General features: G+C 40.3%; 1 protein-coding gene across 3 annotated transcripts in view; it reads left to right on the top strand.

Moving 5' to 3' along the window:
• Nucleotides 1–1,211: 1,211 nt before the first annotated feature.
• The window catches only part of KHDRBS3 (KH RNA binding domain containing, signal transduction associated 3), an 88,565-nt gene continuing 65,368 nt past the window's right edge, over nt 1,212–24,408 (top strand). For all 3 annotated transcript variants that reach the window (XM_084281585.1, XM_084281586.1, XM_084281587.1), the window contains exon 1: nt 1,212–1,707. In XM_084281585.1, coding sequence (XP_084137711.1) covers nt 1,620–1,707 — 88 coding nt within the window. In that variant the 5' untranslated portion in view covers nt 1,212–1,619. The remainder of the gene's footprint in view (nt 1,708–24,408) is intronic.

Here is a 24,408-nt window from a genome sequence, read left to right on the forward strand (position 1 = left end):
GATTTCGGCATCAGTGATTTTGTATTTTTGTTTTGCCCTTGTGCTGTGTTACTGAGGAGAATGGCTGTTCTCATTTACTCTGGGTTTTTGTCACCAAAGACTCGTTGATAAAACACCTAAGGTCTAACGAGGAGGCTTATGTAAAGTCTCAAAGCTAAAGATCGAAGTGAATAATGATGTAATATACCAAGTGCATTCACTGAAAAAACAGGAAAATAGGCTTGAGTCTCTCAAACTTGCTTTCTCTTACCTGTGAAATGGGCCGCTACTGAACCACAAACTCAAAGTCGTGTAATTCAGCAGTATGATTTTCTAGCTAGTATTTATGAAGTGCTTTGTGCGAGAGAAACAAATACAAAACGCTGGATAAACAGAACGAACGGTGTTCGGGGGAGGAAAAAAAAAAAAAAAAGTTAAAAATCGTGCCTTCTGTTCTCATTTAAAGAGCAAAATCTCGCCGTTCTTGGCTCCTTTAAGGGAGGACGCTGCCCTCACCAGCCGCCCTCAGGGGGCTGAGGATAGCAGGTCCTGAGGCGGGGAATGGGGGCAGACATCCCCTCAGGGGAGCTCTGCCGTGGGGGTTTAAAGGGGACAGACCGCCCCTCGAAGCCCCTTAAAACCTCTCACGACCCCTCAGAGCCCCTCAAAACCCCTCAGAGCCCCTTACGATGCCTCAGAGCCCCTCACTGTCCCCTCAGAGCCCCTCACTGTCCCCTCAGAGCCCCTCACTGTCCCCTCAGAGCCCCTCACAGCCCCCTCAATACCCCTCACCATCCCTCAAAAACCCTCATAGCCCCTCAAAAAACCCTCACAGATCCTGAAAACCCCTCACAGCCCCCCAAAACCCTTCACAGCCCCCACCTCCCCTCAGAGACCCCACCCCGCCCGCCCCGCCCCAGCCCAACCCCCGCAGCACGGAGGGGCGGGACAGACCAGAAGGGGCGGGGCTCTCGGACGCGCAGCCACCAATCCTTAGCCGCGACGCCCCCCTAACTGACAGCCCAAGCCAGCCAATAGCAACCGGCGCCCCCATAGGCGGGGCGGAACACGAGGGGGCGGAACCGGTACCGCCCGTTGGGAGGAGCGGGGGCGGAGCAACGGTCCACGAGGGGGCGTGGCTTAACGGATTATGGGCGTGGATAAAGGGGCGTGGCCTCGGCGGGGGTATTTAAACCTGGCGCGGCGGGGCTCGCCCGCTCAGTCGGCGCAGCGCGGCGGCAGGTGTGGGTCTGGACGCTGCGCCAGCAGCCTCCGTTATTATTATTTTTTTATTTTAAATTAATTAATTCCCCCCGATTTTTCTCCTTGGGGGCCAGCGCGCTTTGAACTGCTTCCTCCCCCCCAGCCCTAGCAGTGCGTCTCCATTAAAGGGATTTGTCCGTGCCCGGAGCAGGACCGGGGGAGGGGGGCTCGGCGCCCCTTCCCTCCCCGCTCTCGGCCGGGGGCTCGCGGCGCTGCCCTCTGGATGCGTCCCCGCAGCCCCTGGCGGGAGGCGGCCGGGGTTGGGAAGCGCTGCCTCCGAGGATTTACCGCCGCCCGGGACGCAGCCCCGCACCGCCGCCTCCTCCTCTTCTTCCTCCTCCTTCCCCGCTGGGGCTCCGGCTCCCCGTGCCTCCGGCATGGACGAGAAGTACCTGCCCGAGCTGATGGCCGAGAAGGACTCCCTGGACCCGTCCTTCACCCACGCCCTGCGCCTGGTCAACCAAGGTGAGGGGCGGCGGGGGGGGCGGCCCCTGCCGCGCTGCTCGAACTTTCCGCCGGGGTTCCCCACTTATCCGTGTCGCCTCCCTCGCTGCCAGCTCCCGAGGGGGGGTTTGGGGACCCCCCCCTTTCAGCCCTCCTTGGGGTCTGTGGGGCTGGGGGGTCACGGTGGTGATCCCCCAAAGATGGGGGTGCTCGGCCGGACCCGCTCCGTCTCCCTGAGCGGCTGTAAATCCGGCACCGATATCCCCAAATCTCAGCTTTCCTCCAGAGATAGATTTCAGGCCACCAGAGACGGTCACTGGTTGATTTATCCCAAGCCGAGTTGCATAGGACGGCTTTGGGGTTTAGGAGCTTCTGCTTGTGTTAGAAGTTGGCTTCCCTGTTAAATGCCCCAAATGCTTTCCTAGTTTATCTTGCCTGGGGTGTTTCTGCATAATGAATAGTTTACAGTTCATAGATGCGTGATCCTTTTTCAAAAGGACACTATAATCTATATCTTTGCCCATGAGCTTATGGCTCTAAGTATTGGCTGTACCTTAATACTTCAGTTATTTCATTGATTTTTTGAAAACATTCTCTTTTTCAATTATATACCTCCAGATAATCAAACAAAATGCGTTTTTGGTCATGTAGCTCCAGATAATCAGATGTGATTTTGTGTCCTCTGCATCTGGCATGTCACATAAGCTGTAAAGTGCTGGTTCTTTGTTTCAGTAAAGTCCCATGTGACTTACACTCTAATGCCTCATGTAAATTTGGAAATGGGTAATTAGCAGGTGACTTTCAAGTGCAGCTCTGTAGATAGACACTTAAGAGTGCTTGGGATGGTCAAGTGAAATATGTTATGTTAGATCAGCATATAACCTAAGCAAAATCAAATGATTTTTGCTTCAACTGAAGTGATTGCAGAGCTGTACTCCAGTACTTCACATCACAGGAACAAGTCTCAATCAATGCTGCTTTTAATGCATTGACATACTTTTTGATGTGTAATGGACTGCAAATGCCAATCTCTAAATCTGATGGGGGATCAACTGTTGTGTGAAATACTCTGGAGTTACAGGTAGCTGTCAGTTTCAGCTGTGGAATGCATATGCCATGTGATTTGTAGCTGTGTGCCCTTGGGCTGTTGGTATTTTGCATGTTTTTCCTGATTCTGAATTTGGAAATGTGCCACTGATAGTGGGAGAAAGGGGACTGGATTAACAAACAGATGTTTGTTTGCTATAAGTGCTAAGCTTGATGGCTAAGAATTTAAGGCTGCAAATTAGTGAAGTTACTTTCAGTTAGTAATAGTGGATTTTTTAACATGTACAGATTGTAAATCGTAATTACTAAGAAGTTACAGAAGTATGTATATTATTTCAAACAGTGTTTATGGAAGTATATAATGGAAGTATATGATTCTACAACTATTACTAGAGTCATGACTCTGTGGGACACTGAGCTTTTGCAATTCCCACTGAAATTAAATCAAAGGGCAGGAACTCCGCTTGCTTTTTGTTTAATATCTGGTATCTGCATGCATACTTCCAGTACCAAAAATTGGTGTTCCCTGGAAAAAATTTAGATGACATCGATCCAACCTCTATTCTAGTCTTTATTTTTTTTGCTTAGTTAAGACAGTATTGTCTTAAACTGGAAGCATTTTGCCTGTCAAGTAAAATTATTAAACAGGACAGTATCAAACAGTTGTAGTTTAAGATTTCTGTAACTTCTATGAAATCCTCCTAGGCAGATGTACAGTCAAAGAATCAAAGGTAAATTGTCTGTGTAATAGAAGTAGGAGATGCATGAATAAGAAGATGCTTTACAGCCCCCATTGTCTTCACAAAACTTTATCAGTGTCTGGTTCATTCGTCTCAATTGTTATTTGCAGGTAAATTAATGCAATTAGTAGGAAAGTATATGTAATTTTAGTTTGCATTTTGTATGTCAGGTTCAGTGAGTTCTATGACAGTTTAATAAGGCAAATGAAATGGTTTGTCTATTTTCTAAAACCTAGCTTGTGTAGCTCTTCAGCTTAGAGTGAAGCATGCTTCAGTGCTTTCTCCTAGTTGTAGGAGATCTTACCAAAGGCTTTAAGTGCTTAAAATAACTGGCTTAATTATGTAATGGTGTTTCTGATGTCTTAATACCATTGTTTACTACCTGCATTTACTTTAACTGAAATACTGTAGGTAAGCCAACTTTCTGGAGAAACGTTGGATTGATTTGTACGAATTGTGTGGTTGAGCCAGCAAATCCTTCTGAGGTGCTGAAGCAGCTGAAGTATGTGCTCTTAGACAAAAGAGCAACATCACTAAAATTTCTACTCTACCCATGTTGGAATTTGGCTTCTAGGGAGAAGTGGTCCTGTGTATAGACTTCCAAAAATTTGTTAATTATAGCTTTTGCACAAGTGGACACATTTGCATATTATACTTATAATTACAAATTATAATTTGGATACATACAAATTGCATAATTGTAAATGATACAGGAAAAATAGAGCTTGACATGCTTTCTAGTTTCAAGGTAGTCATCTGAAAAAGAGCAATGATGAGATGACTAGGATGCTGCAAGAGTATTCTTTATGGACAGTATTATTAATCTCTTCGGGAATTGAGGTAACTGTTTCCTTTCCCTAATAAGACCTTTCAGCATCTTCAAAGCTTTAAAATCAAAGATAAGTATCCTTCATTGCCCTGGTATAGTACTGATTTTTCTTGCTCAAAACTGTTCAAGCATTTGGAGACTTGCCTTTTTGGGATGCAGTCCATTGCTGAAATTGTTTTAAAGAATCAATGACATATTTAATGTTTAAATTTCAGAGCAGTAGTAATCTTATGAAGGAGACTAGACTGTATCCTTTCCTGCTTCAAATGAGGTTTACTTGTATACTTGAACAGTAAGTCCCTTTAAAAAGGACTTATTTTTATCTGTACATGATTAAGCATGTTACAGGTCAGAAGCAGACTTCTTCTGCATGTGCAATAATATGCAATAAGATGTCCATGCTAATAGGATTAATCTGCAGCTGTTACCAGGCAGTGAGTGCTGGAATGTTATGTCCAGTTACTGTCTTAAAGGTTCTGTAGATGCAGAATCTTGACAAGGATAAAGTTCTCTGAATTAGCAAAAATATAGTAATGTGTATTTTTCCAATTCATAACTGTCAGGTACTCTGCTTTACATAAAAATTTTCTGTATGTAGAAGTGATACTTCTGAGATCAAACCAACTCTTTATCACTGCGAGGCACTGAGCAGCTTTTCAATGTTTTTGATAGCTATTGACATTTTGGATTGCATGTGAATGTTGGTAAGTGCTCAAGTGTAATATAGATTGTAATAACTTAGTTCACAAGTGATGATATAAAATGCAGAAAGATTGGTAAGAAGAGTTACTTTATTGTCATCATTCTCTTTCAGACCTGTGCGTGGTATTGACAAGTATTTTGTGAATGTTGAGTAAAGGATGTGAGATCGTATGATAGAAGTTCACTGTGAAAACATGTCAATACCAGGCATGTTTTGTGATGGAAGACATGAGAGCTGATGTCTGGCACTTGCTTTGTATGATGGTAAATGTGTAGGTGAAAGAAACTCTAAGGTTAGGGCAGCTGAAATTTCTACATTAGGAGGTAGAGTCCCAGTATATAACCTGAAAGATGGGTTTTACTTCTATATAGACTGGCCTCGTATAATTCTTCTGATCTCATTTTGGTTATTTTGAGACTGAAGGTAGTGCTTCAGTCACCAAGGCTACCCTTAAACTCTCCTCAAGAACAAGACATAGAGGAATAACAAGCCCTCTGATCAGTAGATGGCTGTATGTGCTAGCTGTATGATGTTGGGTCCCTTTGCTGAGCCATGTGACCAGTTCTGATTAGTACAGGTTTGCTGGAATTTGTGCTCAAAACTTCAAAAGTAGGAGTTTGGTAAACAAACATCTCCTAAAAACAGTACCTCCTTAAATGTCAAGGAAGGACTGTAAAAAGTATTGTTCCATTGTGGAAAATAGAAACCTGATTTTTTAAGCAGACAAGATAGCATTGTAAAAATAAAGTAAGGATGTAATAAAGGTTCCATAGATATTAACTTTGAATCAATCCCTTTAGGGATATGAAGGTTGCCAGGTGCTTACTAAGGATTTTCTTTAAGTTTTCATAAATAGAATTCTAATTTTCACAAATCTAAAAGGTGTATTTGATTGCATGTATTGAAATAACATACATAGCTTGTGATATAACTCTGTTAGTGAATAATCTTCTTGCTTTAAGGGCAAATGTGGGGTGGGACAGACATGCATGGTGCCTCCAGTTCCCAGTCCCTCATGGAGTTACACATCCACTACTGCTGTACAACCTCACATTTGCATTCACTTCTCACTGCGTTCTCACACATGAGCGAAGAAATAACTCATTTGAGGTGTCCTGCTCTTGGAGGCTGGCAAAATGCTTTTTGAAGGTTGTAAGCATTTTGTAAAGCAAATGAAAAGCTGGAGGGATTTTAAATGTTTCAAGTAGCTTTAAGAGTTAATTCTGTAATACACCCTTCAGACTGAAAGATTTCTTCAAAGTCCCTTTAAGTTGTCATTCCTGGAGGTTAACTAGAAAGCAAAAACTGCTGTTATCTTCTCGTAATCAGACTTCAAAACCCTGCAAGCTTTCATAGACTACTGTTATTTTGCAGGCATAATGCACTGAGAAATTTGTGACAGTAATATGAATGGATGTAGCTTGATGGCAGCCCAGTAAAACCAGACAGGGCTGACCTAGGTTGTTTTGTTAATATAGCTTGAAAAAAGAATTTGAAGCAATCATTGGGGTGGTTGTCCCTCATGTCTTGGTCAGGCCATATATTCTATGCTCTGTAACACCTCATAAGCTGACACTTGTAGCTGCCTCACTGCTTTACTCTAGTGAAATGGCACGGGGAAAGTAAGTCATAGAGCTTGTGAACAATTAGATTCTTAGTCTCTTAAAAGTCTGGAGAAATGGTTTATCAGGCATTCAAGTCATGTTAACAGGGAAGCTGCAAAATGCAGCTTAAGATAATCATGCATACTTCACCCTGGGCTCATCTGCTCTGAAGCATGACTCTAGCCTGCAGCTGCTCACCGATGATCACACTGAGCCCAAAGCTGACTTCTAATTCACTTGCACACTTACTTTGGCAGTCAATGAGAGAGATCAAATTTAAAGGTTTCAAATTTAAGCTGACATGGTTTGTCACTTTCAATCCTTTTCGACACCAGCCATGCAAATTAAAACTCTAACCTTCTGAACACTTATTTACTGGCGAAATTGCAAAGTCACAGCACTGAATGGCTTCTCCTCTGGCCCATGGCTTGCTTGACTCTACTTGTGTGCCCTTAGAATTTATGCATGTGATGTCTCTGCCTCCTGAATTACCTCCATCTGACTTGAACTTGAAGTGTAATTGAGAAATAAGGTAGTGCTTTGATTTAAGAGTTGGTTATTGGGGTTCAGAGTTGAGCAGCCTCTGTAAAGGGTTTGATGTGGTACTGCATGCCTTTTTAATTAATATTAAGCAGTTCCAGTAAAAAGCATGTTTAAATGGGTTAACTGGTACCTGACATAACTAATAGTTTCTGGTAAATTGACTGTTATCTGAGCTCTACAGGAGTCTTGCAGGCTTAATGTTTGTTATTAATAGTGATAGAGAATGATAAAGGACAAGTACACTGGGTAAGTGGCATATCTTGATAAAGTAGGGGCTGTTGATCTGCTTGACCGGCATAGGCTTGGGGAAGAGTGGCTGGAAAGCTGCCCAGCAGAAAATGACCTAGGGGTGCTGGCCAACAGACAGCTGGCTGAACATGAGCCAGCAGTGTGCCCAGGTGGCCAAGAAGGCCTACAGCATCCTGAGTTGTTTGGGCATGTGCAGAGAATAGAAATGAAGCTGGTGAAGAGACTAGAAAACAAGAGATGCTGATGTGGCACTAAAGGATGTGATTTAATGATGGGACTTGGCGGGTCAGGTTTATGGGTGGACTTGATGATCATGAAGATCTTTTCAAACCTAGATAATCCTATGATCTGCAGAGATAGGGACCTGAAAAGTAAGAAGGAAAGTCTCCAAGTGCATCACTAGGTAGAAAATCCATATGGCCCTGTAACTAAGGTCATATGGACTAAAATGTCGGTCTTATGACATTCTAGGTACAGAATTCTGAACATCTTTATCTTCAAGAATATCATGGAAAGCTCTGCAAAATGCTTCGTAAGCTTGATAAAAGGTCTGTAGGCTGCTTGTTAGCCTGATTCATTTGTGAAAGTGATCATTAACCTGTGGCTTGAGTGCATAACTACCTCCACAGAGGTAAATAAAAGTTCTTAAGAGGTCCTTTGAAGTTACTGTGCAATATGTAGCAAAGAGTGCAAGTGGAAAGTAAAGCACAGTACTAAAACTTTGGATGATTAGCTGTTAAATCAAGTATAGGAAATGCAAGACTTTTCTCTTGACATATTTGATTCAAAGTGAGGTGTGTGCTGTTCCGTCAGGTCCTGTCAGTATCCCCAGAGAGCAGAGCTCAGTGCTTGCCCCTCCACTCCCCTCATGAGGGAGCTGCAGGCCGCCATGAGGCCTCCCCTCAGCCTGGGTTGGACAAACCAAGGGACCTCAACCACTTCTCATATGACTTACCCTCCAGACCCTTCAACCTTGTAGCCCTCCTTTATCACTCTCTAACAATCTTATCCTATGCATCATAGTGGTAGGCTAGATATTTATGACAAAGATGAAGCTGAAGAGTAACAACTAGAGGTTGGAAGGAAAATACTTGAAGCTGAGGAAGTGGTTGTGCCAGCAGAGGTTTAGATTGGGTATCAAGGAGAATTTCTTTCCAGAAGGGGTGGTTAGATGCTGGAACATACTGCATAGTCTAGTGGTTGCCATCCCTAGAAGTATTTAAGGAATGTGTAGATCTTGTGCTTAGGGACATAGTTTAGTAGTGGACTTGGCAGTTAGTGGATGGCTGGGCTCGATGATCTTATGGGTCTTGTCCAAACTAAATTCTGACTTCTGTGCCTTAAGCTGAGCTGTCTCAGCAGTTGAGCAGTGCCTGTTTTGTTCTCCTTGCCTATTTTAAAACATTCCTTTGCTAGAACTCATCTTTCTCATATTTATTTTTTACTGTTCTTATGGCATGTGTTGTCTTTTAATTGTTTTACCTTATTGTCACGGTAAGATTCATAGGAAACTGAAAAGTTAAATTTCTGTCCTTCCTATTCTCCATTTCCAGTTGCTGTTTTGCTGGCTGCCTTCCATTTCTTATTTGATGTATTTATCAGACTTGGCTTCAGCTAGCAGCTCAGCAGAAACGAAGTTGCAAGGCAGCAGCAAACAAACGTCAGTTCAATGCTTGTAGTTGGTAATCTTTAATTTTTGGCCTATCTAGGTGTTCTTTTGTAGGTTTTCAGGAAGGATTCCTTGACAAAATATTTGGAAACCTAAATCAGGAATAATTTCAGTAAAACTATTGCTCTTGCACTTAACAATTTCCCCTTTAGAAGTTTGGCTGTGCTGATCTTAGTGTAATATAGTGACAATGAAAAATCTGAAGTTGCAAATCCTTTGAGGATTTACTATTTTCCTTCAACTTTATTAATCCACTTGGAGTGTACAATAGGAATAACCAGTAAGGGAAGGTGCCTTTTCATGGATAAAACAGAATTTAGTGAAAATTGCTGCTGTTGCTCTGACACTGAAGATCCTGCTGCATTCATTGGATGCTCGGAAAGTAAATGCATTTGTAGTCTCAACTGTCTCTGATCATCCAGGCGCAGTAACAGTATTCCTGAAGGAAAGTTCTTTTGAAAGCAGGAAGTTTTTAGATTTCTTCAGCTGTATTTTCTGCTTTTTGGGGGGGGTAGTAGTGGTGCTTCTGAAATGTACAGATACCAAAGAACTGCTCTTAACACAGGAATTCTTCCTTTACAGTATATTCTTGTGTTAACTGATAATGGACAAAACTTTTCCTTACTGGTTCCTTTTGATCTGTATCCCCCTAGGAGGTGGCCAGCCAGAGTGTGCAGTAAAGCAATGATCTCTGGTCAGCAGCTCAGTTTCCATTCTCTGAGCTCCTCAACTGTCAGGTACTGAGGATCTATGATTTTTATTTCTTAGCAGAAGAAAGAAAAGCAATGATGTACCCTCCTATGTGCAGACCTGAATGATACAGCTTGGAGTAAATTGGTGTGAAAAGTTGCCCTTTTATCTTTCACCCTTCTACAAACTTAAGTGATATATTTCAATTTTGCAGCAGTGAAAAACTGAGGTTCATCATAATGTCTGTTTAGTTCTTTCATATTTTTTTGCTGTGCTTAAGTATAGCCCACACAACCAAATTTGGCCCAAAACACTTTTCCCTCCTAGAACTGCCTTCAAATGGTTTGAGCAAATGTCTTACCATATTTGCATAGTTACAAAAGTTCTGAAGCCCAGAGTGCTTTTCACTGTACTAATTACCTGACTGCTTCCAGCCTGCTTTGGTTTTAGGAGCAACATCTGATTTCTGTGGAGAAGGGCACATCACAGCTGACTTTTCCTGTGCCTTACAGGGGTTCCCCAAAACTTTTGTGGTAGGTGTCGGGGTTTCCTAAAACAAAACAGTTTATGAATCATTTGACCTTCTTGCTTAGATCCTGGTTGTTTGGAAGAGAACTTGCATCACTTCCAGTTTGAAGATCCATAGTAACTAGGTTGTGGTGATGTTTCTGGCTCTAGTTAAACTTCCTAGAGCTATTCTAATAATAGTCTGGACAAAGACTGTGGGGTGAAATGTGGTCCTGAAGACTAAAAAGGACTAGTGTGACCCAATTTATCTGGTCTAACAAATTGTTCTTAAAGATTCTTTTCACTTACTATATACACTTGCCCTTTTTATTACACAATGCATTCATGGTCTGGAGGAATACGATTTTTTTTCTGGCCAACTGTATAAAAGCGTGTAACAGGGTTTAACAGTGTTAAAGCTTACTGTATCTGTTCTTTAAGTTCTCACAGGTACCTGTTAAGGTCATATGAAGCAAGCTTCAGCAATGACAAGAGTATACTAAAATACTTGAGGGAAGGGATGTATTTCTGAGACTTCTTTCAGCCTTATTTTCTTGTGAATTTGGATATCAGGTAATTATGAAGTATTAATTAGAGCAGAATGAGCAGAAGTGTCCCACAATGGGATTTTGTCAGATTCCTACAGAGGATCTTAGTGATTTTTGAAATTAAGACAACTTCTGGATACTATCCTTCTGTCAAACACTGCTGTGATAGTGGTAGGTCACTAAGTACTAGAGTCATCATGTGGTTTTTACTTGTAGGTTTTTCTGAAGGGCTTTTCAGACATTTTTCTGAAATACAGCCTGTATCTTCAGCATGACAGCAGTGCTGTAGCTCTCATACTGACAATGTGTCAGCAGGGGGAGCCGGCATTCAGCCTAACGAGCATCTGCTGCTGTGTTGAAACAGAACTGTTGGGAAATGATGTTGCTCCCTTTTAAAGAAAGCTGGTAGCTGCTTCTGTGGGAGCTGTACCTGGCTGCTGTATGTATTCAGTGTTCATTAGGCATAGGGACTTTGTAGCCAAGCATTGTCTGCTTCTTGAAATGCAGGTCCCTCCTGCTGAAAATGATATACTGTAAAATGTGAGTAATATTAAATGATTCTCTAAGCTTCAGTCTTAATATGTGAATATGAGAAGTTGAAGGCTTAAAGGCTTTAACTGGTAACTGACCTGTTTGAAAACAGTATTTGCATCTGACTGTTTTGCCATCCCAGAGGTTTTCCTTTTTACTGCTTGTTGCTTAATCACAAGCTTAGGCTTGTGTGTGCTGTAATTGTGGTAGAGCTGCCTTTGGGCTCAGGGTTTCCAAATGCAATTAAGATGTAGATGGAAACAAATAGATTTGGCCTGTACTGTTCTCCTGATGCATTCCTTAACTAGTGAGACCCAGGATGGTTTGGTAAGTGTTAAGTTGAGTTTTAAAAGTAACACTTCACTAAGCCTTTAAACTGTAAGCTCTTAGAATATAGCAATTATCACTGATTAAATGGAGAGCGCAGGGCAACTATCATATTCATAAGTCACTTATTCATAGATGCACTTAAGAAATTTATGCACCTCCTGAAATAATAGGCCTTGTTTGGAACACTAAGTAATAGCTCACATAGATTAATACAAGGTTAATTAAAAATGCTGATATGTATTTCATTATCACATAAGTGGCAAAGAGATGGTTGAGGTCAGCTCTGTGAAGAACTCTAGACAAATTATCACTTTGAAATTAATGCTTCAGATAGAAGGAAAAAGATACAATGTGATCTCAAGTAAATTTCTTCAATGGGTAAGCTCAACATTGTTAATGTAATCTATTTTCTGTCTTTAAGTAGCTAGTAGCTCCTCAAGGCATTGATTCCTTTTGTCTATGTGTTCAAGGCAATGGCCAGAGTTTTTCAGTGGCTGTTTGCGTAGGCTAGAAGGCTCCCTGTTATACTGGCTTGCATGAAGATGCTGAGAAGTTAGCTGCTCTCTATGCTAAGACAGAACCCGCCCAGTATCTGAGCTGGTTTATGTACTGGTTAAATTAATGGAAAAGTTGGAGTTGGACAGTTGCCTTTCCTGCTTGGATGCAGTGGGAAATAGAACTTTGCTTCAATCTGTACAGTACTTCCAGAATCCCTTGCTTAATTAGATATTATTGTATTAGTGATATCTGGCTGTAGCTCAAACTTGTAGTTTGCGGTGAGTAAATTTTTCAGAAGTAGCATTTATTATTCATAAGTCCTTGCAAATGGTGCTAATCATGTAGATAAGGCTTGTCAGCATTTGTGTGAGGCACTTTGGGCTCCTCATTTGGAAATTTTTGGTGCTGTTATCAAAGATTTGAAGCTTCTGTATAGTCACCTGAAGGAGAATAGCTGAGAGGAGAACAAACCTAGTCCCTCTTCCATTCAGGTTTGGCACTTGAAAACATGGCTGTAGATAACTTGTCAGTAATGGATGTCAAGCTGTGTTGTAATAAAACAAATGCTAGAGAAAGGGTTATTTTCCCTTCATTTTATTGATGACTAATTAGCTATTTGAGCTGTATAAATTAGTCAATCAGCTGTTGGTAATAACCCTTTTCCCCTCTCACCTTACAGCATTTCATCCTCATGACAGCCATCCTGACATGGGAGAAACTTGCGTGCAACTAATTGAAATACTAACGGAATAGTGAATGTGATTTCAAGCTAGGGCATGAAATGAAGAAATAAGAGCAGATGGCCCCTTCAGAAAAATAGATTAAAGAGAATGGATGCTTCTGGCCAGCTACATAGTTAATCCCTTGCTTCCTGTCAAGAGGTACTGCCAATAGATGGTTATTATGCAAGGGGTAAAATGGAAGCTATATGAATTTAATGGAAAATAAAAATGCTTTTCCTATCTCAGCTCTTTCAGATAATTTAGTGTTCATATTTTTGAGAGCTGTAGTAAATTGGAATAATAACCTATTAAATAATGTGTATTGCTTCAGAAGTGAATGCTATCAAAAGAGCAGCCCTGAGAATGGAGTTTTGTTCATGTACTGTAGAGATTGCGTAATGTCTCTGATATTTTCTTGCTCCGAAACACTGACCGTTAGGTCTTTATACCCCCAGTTGGGGATTTAGAAATGTTTATGGCTATTTCTGCTGATGGCATGATGAGAAGTTAAACTTTTCCCTGGTTAAATGTTCTTTCCAGTTTTAGTATTAATGGACAGTCAGATCCTGTTCAGTTCACTTAAGCACTTTTATTTCTTGGGTTTACATTAAATAGTATGTTTTTAGTTACTGTTTTTAACTAAATGAGTTATCTTTGCGCTTGCTCAATGAATCAAGATACGGAAGTGATGTGAAACATTAATTTGTATATCAATACATACCTACAAGAACCATTCTTCATGAATGCATTTGTAGAATGAAGTGTGATTGTTTTGCTCTTTTGTTCTCAAACATTTTCTGAATGTTTTGCTTCCCATGCATGATACAACAATCTGCCATATTGAGTGTTTACTGCTTCCTTTCAGCTACCATTCATCCTCTGGCTTCCCAGACCCTGCATTTCTTGGGCAGCTACACTTTTCAAATGCAGGCCCTTTTTCCACTCTCACATCTAGATAATACTTTGATTCTATGTTTTTAGAAATAGAAGCACCAAACTTCCCATTTGGAAACATCTTAAATGACACTGAACCAAGAGTAATGATGCCTCAGGTTCTTGGTGTTGGTGCTTTTCATAATGTTGGCAGGAAGAAATGGACCAGGAACTTGACTATATGGGTTTATGAAGGCAGGGCAGGCATCTGGTCAGTTGAAGCTTCTGCATTTTCCCAGCATTACTCACTAGATATCTCAAACCAGTGTAATCGGTTTAGCTTTGATCTCTCTCACCGTCAGTGTGGATATACTTCGCTGGTTGTGAATTGTTCCACTAAACTGTCACCTGTGTTGTACATCACATGTGAGAATTACTAACATAAAGGAAAAAAACATGAGTCATTACCAGGGAAAAAGTTGTAGTGGTGAGGAAAACAAGGTTTTGCATTTAGCTGGATTGAAACCCAAATGATATAATTCCTGAAATTGATCACATGACTGTGCAAGATAATGTGTTTTCTGAAAGTGGTAAACTGAGGCGCATCAGACTTTCTACTTCTGTATAAGTGCTTGGTTTTAAATTGCTTTAAAATAAAGACTGCTGGATTTAATACCTTAACTGCTTAGTACTTGGACAGAACTCCATGCATATACTTTGCTTCTTGCAGCTGTCACATGACTGCATATTGGGGAGAAATCAGACCTCAGATTTCTAAAGTAACTTCTGCTAATAAGCAAACTTACTAACCTGAAATGGCTTTTCCTATAATTTGTTTTATAGAGAACTGCTTAGATTTACTTCAAAACATGAAGACACTTACTTTAGATAAAAATACATAGAGCAAATACAGCTATACCATAAATGCTACTAAAAGTGTTTTAAAACTTTGTTTACAAAATCTTTCAATTTACTTTAGTTAAAGCTTACTGGCAGAAATTGGTAGCTACTTCAGATACTTATACAGGTATAAAACATTGTGTTGTACTCTTTCAGTCTTAAGTCTTGAAAATTATAAATACTCTGCTAGGGGAATGCTAGAAGTACTAGTTTTATTTTCTTAAACTTGGATAGATGCCATAAAAAAAGATCACTTTCTTTAGTGGAGGCATAGCATAGATAAGCAGGTGCTCCTACAGGGAATAGACTTTTCACAGGCTTGTATCTTGCTTTTTTTGCTGGGAAACTAATGAACAGATGTTGGTGCCCTCCCTTGTGAGAACTGCAGCTGAAGTGAGTCCATAAGCTGAACTTTCAGGTTTGCTATGGTTGTAGAGGAATCCTATATCTTTGTCAAGAACTTCATGAAGTGGCTCAACTCATTGTTATTCTCAAAAAATATTTGGAACAATTGACTGTGGTAGTGATCTGCTTCTCTAATACGTTTCTTCATACACAAATGTTTGGGAATGCCTGATGTTAAGTATGTGGAAGGGATCTTAATGATTCCCCTTCTTAGCATCCAAGTTAAAAACTAACAAGCAGTTTTTTCAACGTTGAATTTATGTTCAAGCTGATACAACTTAACACTTCTTGAATTTTAAGTCCTTTTCCTTTGGGTAGCAGATATATAAACTACCTTTGTATGTTGTAACTGCCAAGCATGTTTCTTCAAGTATTCATACTGTAATCTGTGCCTTCCAGGCAAAGATGGAAAAAAAAAAATAAAGGTAACTTGGCTTTACGGCAGCAAATGTCAGTAAGAAATAATAAATAATAAAATAAAAGTTTTGCTTATTTTGTCTTCTGACAATAGTAGCAATGGCCTTTTAAGGAGTAGAGGTGATTAAGTTAATCAGAATGGTATACTAGAATTAGTTGCCTTCTGCATGTAGAAGTTAGCCTCTGAATGCTTGTTTTCTTATGTATGTAGACCAGAATACATAAATGCTCTAGGACTTGTTTAACTTTATCATGAGGGTAGTTAAATGCTGGGCTGGGCTTCCTAGTGAGGTGGTTAATACCCCATGCTTGTCAGTGCTCAAGAGGTGTTTGGATAATGCACTTAATGTTGTAACTTCTGGCTAACCTTGATGTCATCAGGCAGTTGGACTAGATCCTCATATGTTACAACTGAACTACTCCTTTGAACAGTAGGTTGACTCAACAGATATACATAAAGATTACACCAGCATAAGACTTTTTGAACACCTTATAGGTACTGAAGTGGTAGCATTCACTTCCATAGTCTATTTGAGCAGTGTAATATCACAGAATGTAGGTATTTTCCTTTGACCTCAGTGATGTGGTAGTTCTCACTCGATTTTATTAACCTTATTTACTATGCCTTCTGAAACTGAAGAGCGACTTGAAGAGGAGGAATGTTCATATAGCTTTGAACAAGAGTGCAGTCTCAACAAGAATAAGCCTTAATATGCTTCAACATGAAGATAAATGAGTATTGGAATGGTTTACGCGAAGGTGGTGAAAAGGCAGCTGTTGAAGGCAGGTTTTAAGGCATGTCTGCAGGTATCATTGGGTTCAATAGTACTAGTAAGGTACAGATTATGCTTGCTGGTACTGATTATGTTGAATCTAACAAGCATGAGTTTTCTGAAGTCCAAACACTCAAATGTCCACTACAACTGATTTTGCTGAATTCAGTGGAAGAACTTAAATGCATTACATGTGCTTGTGACAGCTTCATCTGTTCTGCTCCCTAATACTTTGAAGCATGAACAATGGCAAGCTTTTGTGATTTCACACTGGCTCACTAAGCTCTACCGCAGTGCTCACTCCTCTCAACACAACAAGAGGACAAAATAAGATGAAGAAAAGCGCCTGGTTTGAAATGAGGACAGATCACTAACCAATTACAATATGTAATTGGGCTGCAATGTGGAGATCTGCTCCACGTGGGACCCATGGCCTGCAGGGGGACTGCTGCTGCGTGCCTGGAGCACCTCCTGCCCCCCTGCTGCACTCACCTTGGGGGTTGCAGGGATGGTTCTGTCTCATTTTTCTCACTCTTCCCTGCTGCTGTTGCACAGCAGTTTTTTTTCTCCTTAAATCTGCTCTCACAGAGGCACAAATAACATCACTTACTGGTTCAACTCTGGCCAGCAGCAGGTCCCTTTGGAGCTGTCTGAAACTGGCCCTAGTCAAACATGGGGCAGTTGCTGGGCTCTTCTCATAGAGACCACCCCTGCAGCCCCCTGCTACAAAAACCTTGCCACATAATCCCAATACAGTTTTTTAAAAGTTGTTTAGTTTAGAAAACGTTCTTCTGGAAAATGTTTGGAGGAGATGGGTGACTTGGGCATATACTTTCAACCATGCAAAGTAGTGTAATGATGGGGCTATAGACTGATGGGCACTGGGTTTGTCTGAATCTGTCTAGACTATTTGAATATATATAATCAACTGTAGTATGAGCTTCCAGTGTACTTTTAGGTATCAAATATGGCTTTCTGGGCTATAGTACCATAGAATTATAGAATGGTTCAGGTTGGAAGGGTCTTATCCCTGTCCATAGCAAGGAGGTTGGAACTACATCTTTATATCTTCCACTAGACCAGGGACAGGTCATCCATAATCTCTCTAGCAACTTGTTCTAGTGCCTCACCACCTAAACTCACTAAACTAACCACCTCACTCACTAAAGAATTTATCCCTAAGTTTTACTCTATACCCTCTTTCAGTTTAAAGCTATTATGCCTTGTCCTGGCAAGTCCTTTTCCAGCTTTCCTGTAGGTGCCCTTTAACTACTGGAAGACTGCTGTAAGGTCTTGCTGGATCCTTTTCTCCAGGCTGAACAACCCCAACTCTCTGTCCTTGTACAAGAGGTGCTTGAGCCCTCTTACCCTTGTAGCCCTCTTTGACTTTGCTCTGATAGTTCCATGTCCTTCCTGTGCTGGAGGCCCTAGAACTGAATGCAGATGGGGTCTCACAACAGCAGAGCAGAAGGACAAACACATACCTTGACTTCATAACTACACTTCTGATGCAGCCCGGTTTATTATGATATGTTTGATATGTTTGGTTTTCTGGGCTGCAGGCATATGCTGTTGCCTCACGTCCAATTTTTCATCCACTAACACCCTCCAAGTCCTTTGCTGCAGAACTACTCTCAACCCCCCTCCTTGCACAGTCTGTACTGATGTTTGGTGTTGCCAAGTGCAAGGACCCTGCATTTGGCCTCAAACCTCATGAAGATCACATAGGCCAACCTCTCATGCTTGTCCAGATCCCTCTGGATGGCATCCCTTCACTCCAGTGTGTCAACTGCACCACACAACTTGGTGTCATCAGGAAATGTGCTTAGGGTGTACTCAATCCTGCTGTCCATGTTCCTTCAAAGATACTAAAAAATAATCCTGGTATAGACACGTGAGGGGCACCACTGCTCACTGATCTCCACCTGGACATCAAGCCTCTGCCACAGCTTCTCAAATATGATAGATATGAGTGACTTCATCTGCAAGTTCCTTCAAGACCCTTGGATGTATCTCATTGGGTTGTACGTACTTGTGTATATTCAGGCTCCTTGGTTGGTCTCAAACCAGATCTTCCACAATGAGTGCTTCATCATTCTGCCAGGCCTTACCTTTGTGTTCTGTGAAGTGGGTGGTGTGGCTACAGCACATGCTGGTAAAGAGTGAAGTAAAAATGTTGAGTTCCTCAACCTTTTCCATGTGCCAGAGAATTCCATAGGAAATAAATTTTGGAGGGGGGTATAGAATGGACTGGAATTCATTAGAACTAATGTTTTTTTAAATACCAAGTATCAATAAGATACCTTTATATTACTGAATTAAATATTACCAGTGTGAAGTTTCATAGCCTTCACATAGCCTTCTGTCAGTTGGGATGGAGGGTGCTGGCGAAGCTCTAAAATTGCTGAAAATGACTTAAAGTAGGGGAAGATAATGTTACTTTGTCTTGTTGATGACTGCATAAATCTTGCTTAATGCTATGTTAATTTGTACATTTGAATAATTGTCAATTACACAAAACATAGGGGTAGAGGATAGCCTACTAAGATGTATGCTTTGGTAGTGTAGGTATTTTTCCAGTGTTAAATGTGGTTTGTATGAATCTGTCAGCAGACTGTAGTGGTCTTTGTTAGTCCTCTCCAACTTTAAATATGAGACCTGCTAGTGCTTGTCTCTCTGCTTTAGGCTTCATTAACTGGATATGCTATGGCTAGATAGTAACTGTTTTGACTTGCCAATATTTTTGAAGTGTGATGCATGCATATTAAGAACTGCGGGTTGTATCCACTTCTCAAGTGAGACCCAAATTATACTTTCTTTTCTTGTGAATGGTGCTGAAGGAATCAGTGGAAAAAAGCGTATTCAATTAAGGTTTTATGTACAAAGTGAGGAAGAAAAGATGTAGGCTCTTGATGACTCACCAAGATGACAAGTTAAATCTTGCATGAATATGATCGGGTAACCCTTACACATGTAAATGGGAGAATTGGAACACCTTTTTGTAAGGACTCAATATAGAATATTAATCCAATTTTGTTTGTGTTCTATGCCTTATGCGACCTGTTTGCTTGATACCCCCTACAAAATAAAATTACAGATTTTCATTTGAAATCTGCACTTGTTATAGCTTTATATCTACTGCAAATAATTGTTTGCCTGTGCTGCCTTTGGAGGGAACTATACTAGGTTGATGAAGAAGTCTTCTAAACCTAAACATCACTTGATATTATTGCATATATTTTATTCTTAGTGTACTCTAGTTCAGAAGGCTTCCAGAGCTCTGTCTTTTGTTAGGAGTTATTTGTGGGCTACCTGTGCTGTTACATGAAAAACAACAACAACAAAAAATGTATTTACTGGATGTAGTAGATGAATATAAGACAGCAAGGGTCACTTCTCAGACACCTTCTATTTAGTGATCCACTTAGAGGACAGGATCACAGAATACCTGACAAAACCTCAAAGTCAAATCCCCTGCTCTAAACAGAACAAATACCAGTGTTGCCATTATTTAGAAAGCAAAGTTAGGCATTTTTGAAGCAGGAAGGAACATAGGAGTAATTGGTTTTGTCCTGGTAGGGTACAGCATCCCAGTTTGAAATGTGTGTGGGGGGTACAAAGTATTGTTTAACCCACATGTATATTCAAGCTACTTTTGTAATTTCTTATGAAATCATGGAACAAATGAGCTGATGTTTTTGTAGCTAATGGATTACTGAACTTGCAATGTACGATTGACAAGCGTTCCTGAAAGAAAATTGTCAACAGTGGGTAAATCATATGGGAACTTTTAGCACTTCATTATACACATGCGTTCCAAGGCTCTATTCACAATGAGATAAATAGTAATTTTCAGTGAAGTAGGATGGAAATATAGGGCTGAAGCTTATGTTTACATCTTTTTTTCCTGAGAGGCTGAATGAACATCTGTTAATATCTTAGATGTTACTTCTCTTATGACAGTTCCTACATTAGTATTTTCAACTATTGCTAGTATTAATCAGTCTTAACAGAATCTAGTGTAGGCATTTCTGATGTAAAGGTGTTCAATTAGTTTTGAATTGCTTAAAGAAAAAGGCCTATTCAAAATATTTGTCATATTGGTGACTGAAAAGTATTTTCAGATCAGTGCAGACAGCAGTACTCCGACTGTAAAACTGAATTTATGATGCCTGTAAATGCAATTTATATCAAAATTGGTTTAAGTCCTTCAATGTGGATATTCATAATTTGAGTATGTTGAATATTGCAGACATTCTAGCATGAACCACTCATTTTATTGTAAATTCAAATCAGATTTGTTGTCCTTTGCTTCTGCAAAGGCAGTGGCATATAAAAGACAGTTATTCTGAATTCAACTGTTGTAATGTGCATTTGTTAAAATTTTTTACACATAGTTCATGCTAACTATTTGTTTTTATATCAATTCCAAATTAGAACATACTGTTGTGGGTAAACTTGTATTTAAAAATGCCTTTTGTTTTTGAAGTATTGAGATGTCTGAGGAAACTAGGTGGAATTCTCTGAAATGAATGCAGAAGAATGTGTGTGGGTACAGTAGTAGAGCAGCTGCATTAAACACCAGAAGTTTCATTCAATTTTTCATTCAAGTCTTTTATAACTATTCAGGTTAGATCTAGATATAACCATACCACAAATACTTGTTCATTATTTTTAAGTCTCTGAGGGTAGTTTTGATTACTCTACTTCTCTAATTTGCATTTCTCATGAAAATGAGACAGTATTTGCTTTGGTAAAAGTGTGGGTGGGAAAGATCTGTCCAAGCATTTATTTACATCAGGAAACTCTTGATTGTTGCTTATTAAGTGTTTTATTTTTTTAAAAAGTATTTTATTTACTTTATCTGTCTAGCATAAAAGGTGTATAATCTGAAGCATGGTCAAGATCCTTTTACAGTGTCAATGAGATTAAGCCCTCAAACAATTATAACTATTGTTGGTTTTGTTGTCCTGCCATACTGCACTGTGGACTTAGCAGAATAAGTCATGGTAAGGCTTGTGAGCATTAAATCAACACCTGGCTTTACAGACTTCCTATGGCTTCATTTTAGTGCAGGAGTTTTAACTGCCAGCATTTTCAGAATTGGTGAGCTTCAAATGTGAATCTCCTGAGACACAAGTGTGGATTTTGTTGCTGGAAATCTTACAAATAAGAAAAACAGTATGGAATGTTGTTACATATGGTATAAATGTAGTCCTTTAATCCCAAAGACTGTTCAGAAGTGGTTACTGATGCTCTGTACTGGAATAATTGTAGAAAGCTTGAAACTGAACAGATATTGTCCTTGTTCTTCAAAGAAAAACTGTTCTGAAATTTTTCTAAATCTGACTTAGAATCTACCTTTTTGCTTTGGAAGCTAGCCTTTTCTTAAGGCTTGGGTGTATTCCTTAAAGGGGATTAAAAAAATAAAATCATAAAACCACAATCTAGTATGCAAAAGTGTTTTTGTAGTACCATTAGTTTTACTGTTCTCTTAATGTGAGAGCATACCAAATGTCCATACCATCAGTTCATCTGGCCAGTAGCAGAGATTTCTTTCAAGAAGTATCTAATGGTACTTTCCCAGTACCTCCTTCAAGCTCCTGGCAATAATTTGTCTAATGCAGCCCAGGGTATCGTTGTCCTCCTTAGCAGCAAGGACACACTCCTGGCTCATGTTCAGCTTGGACTGGGACTCCCATGTCCTTTTCTGCAGAGCTGCTTTCCGGATGGGTAGTCACCAGCATGTACTGATACCTGGACCGCTCTGTCCCTACGTGCTGGACTTTGCAGTTCTCATGATTGAATTTCACAAGGTTCCCATCAGCGCATTTCTCCAGCCTTCCAAGATCACTCTGGAAGCTGCATGACCCTGTGGTGTATCAGGTGCTCCTCCCAGTTTTGTCATCAGCAAACTTAAGGGTGTGCTCTGCCCTATCATCCAGACCAATCACTAAACTAGATCTGACACTCCCTTCTAATGCAAAGCATTCTGTTTCTAGGTTTAACAAACCTGTGTCCAGTAATGACTCCTGAGGTATGCTGAACATTACTGGCTTCCAACTAGACTTTGTGCCAAAAGGTCCTGGCCATTCAGTCAGTTCTCAATGCACCCCTTTTTTCCCTGTACAGTCCATACACCAGCAGTTACGAGGCTCTTATGGATTCCCTTTGGTGAATATATGCTGACTACTGATGATTTTCATGCCTTTCATGTGCCTGACAATGGTTTCCAGGATTAGCAGCTCCATCAAAATAATAAAGCAAAATATATTGCTGCTGTTGTACTGCTAGTAACTTCCAAAACAGCTTCAGTATATTATACCATTGCCCTTTATTTAGGAACATTTGTAATATTATTCTTAAAATATTTGCATTTTGAAAATGAATATGAAAATTATTTCCAGTGAAACTGTTGTAGTTCTGTCAACACCATATGTTTTATGAAGTTATGATTGTTTTGATGTCCTAGTTCAGCCTTGAGTTATTTATTTACTCTTCCATCTGAAATAGAAAATCAGTATGAAATCACTTAAATTCATCATAGTGTTTTGGGTTGAAGTGCAACTTTAAAGGCTGTCTAACTCCTCCTCTGCAATGGGCAAGTACAACCTCCCACCAGCCCAGGTTGCCCAAAGCTCCACCCAGCCTGGCCTTAAACACCTTCAGGGATGGGGCATCCACAGCTTCTCTGGGCAGCCTGTACCAGCACCTCAGCACCCTGTGTGAAAAATTTCCTCTTAACACTAAATTTCCACTCTTTTAGTTAAAGACAATTAGTCCTTGTCCTATCACTACACCCTCCTGACAAATGGTCCCTCCACAGCTCTTTCGTAGCCCCCTTTAGGTAATGGAAGGCTGCTGTCAGGTCTCCCCAGAGCATTCTCTTCTCCAGGCTGAACAACCCCAACTCCCTCAGCCCATCTTCAAAAGAGAGCTGCTCCAGCCCTCTGAGCATCCTCATGGTCCTTCTCTGGACTTGCTCTAATACTTCCATGTTCTGGGGGCCCCAGGGCTGAATGCAGGGCTCCAGATGGGGTCTCACAAGAGCAGAGTAGAGGGGGACAATTCCTTCCCTTGCCCTGCTGGCCATGCTGCTTTTGATGCAGGCTTAGTGCCTCTAAGACCTCTCAATCTGAGGGGAAAAAAAAAGTACATTTTCTTAAGGATTTCCAGACAAACTTAGCTTGTTCTCATTTCTGTTGATCTTGTTTAGTAAACATCGTATTAAGGATAAATGCAATAAACATTTGTTTACTCTGGCATTTGATCTTGCATTGATTTACAAATTGATTTACACCAGACAAGTACAGAGAGCACTTCATTCTGCATTAAGCGCAGGTACTTGCATTGGTTTAGCAGAGTGACCTGGAATCCTGGCTTGTAGTTCTCCTGTAGGAAGATTAATTCTACCTTGAGATTAACATGAAACAATTCTACTTCGTCATTATCTGATACATCTAGCAATATTGTTTGGTGAATTAACTGGGGAGTAATCATTGCTTAAATCTCTCTGCTATGCTTAAATGTAAAGGAGAAAAATCCCTGCAGTTATTTCTTCATCCAGCTAAATTCCTGGACTATTGCATTAGCTGCATCCTTGGTCTGAGAACATGGGATTTTAATCTCTAGCATTAAGGGAAGCTTTAATCACATGTACATTTACTATTTGTGATCTAGGAGATGTTGTTGCTTCATATAGCTAAGCAGTAGAGAATGTGATCTAAGGATTAGGAAAAAGCAAATCTTTGTCTGACCTTGAAAATCTGATTGGATTTCTTATGTGATCTGAGAATTTTCCCTAATTATCTAAAACTGGATGTGAACGATAGAATCATATTTGTACAGCTCATTTGATATCTATGCTTAATTCTAATGCTTAATATTTCATATTCATTTTAGGTTTGAGTGCAATGAAATGAAGAGGAAAAAATCTGATTTTTGGTCACAAGATAACTTTTGTCAGTATTTCAGCGAATGTGCATGAAGTCTTAAGTTGGTTTGATAAACATAGGAATAATAGAAAATTCTTATTTTGTAGTTTTATGCCAGTGCTCATAGCTATGGCTGCTCAGAAGGAAAGTCATTTGGATTTGAAACAAATTCGGGGAAAATTGTTCTCTAGTTTGCTAGCAGTTGATTGG

This window comes from Netta rufina (assembly GCF_964035555.1).
Source record: "Netta rufina genome assembly, chromosome: 2".
Lineage (NCBI taxonomy): Eukaryota > Metazoa > Chordata > Aves > Anseriformes > Anatidae > Netta > Netta rufina.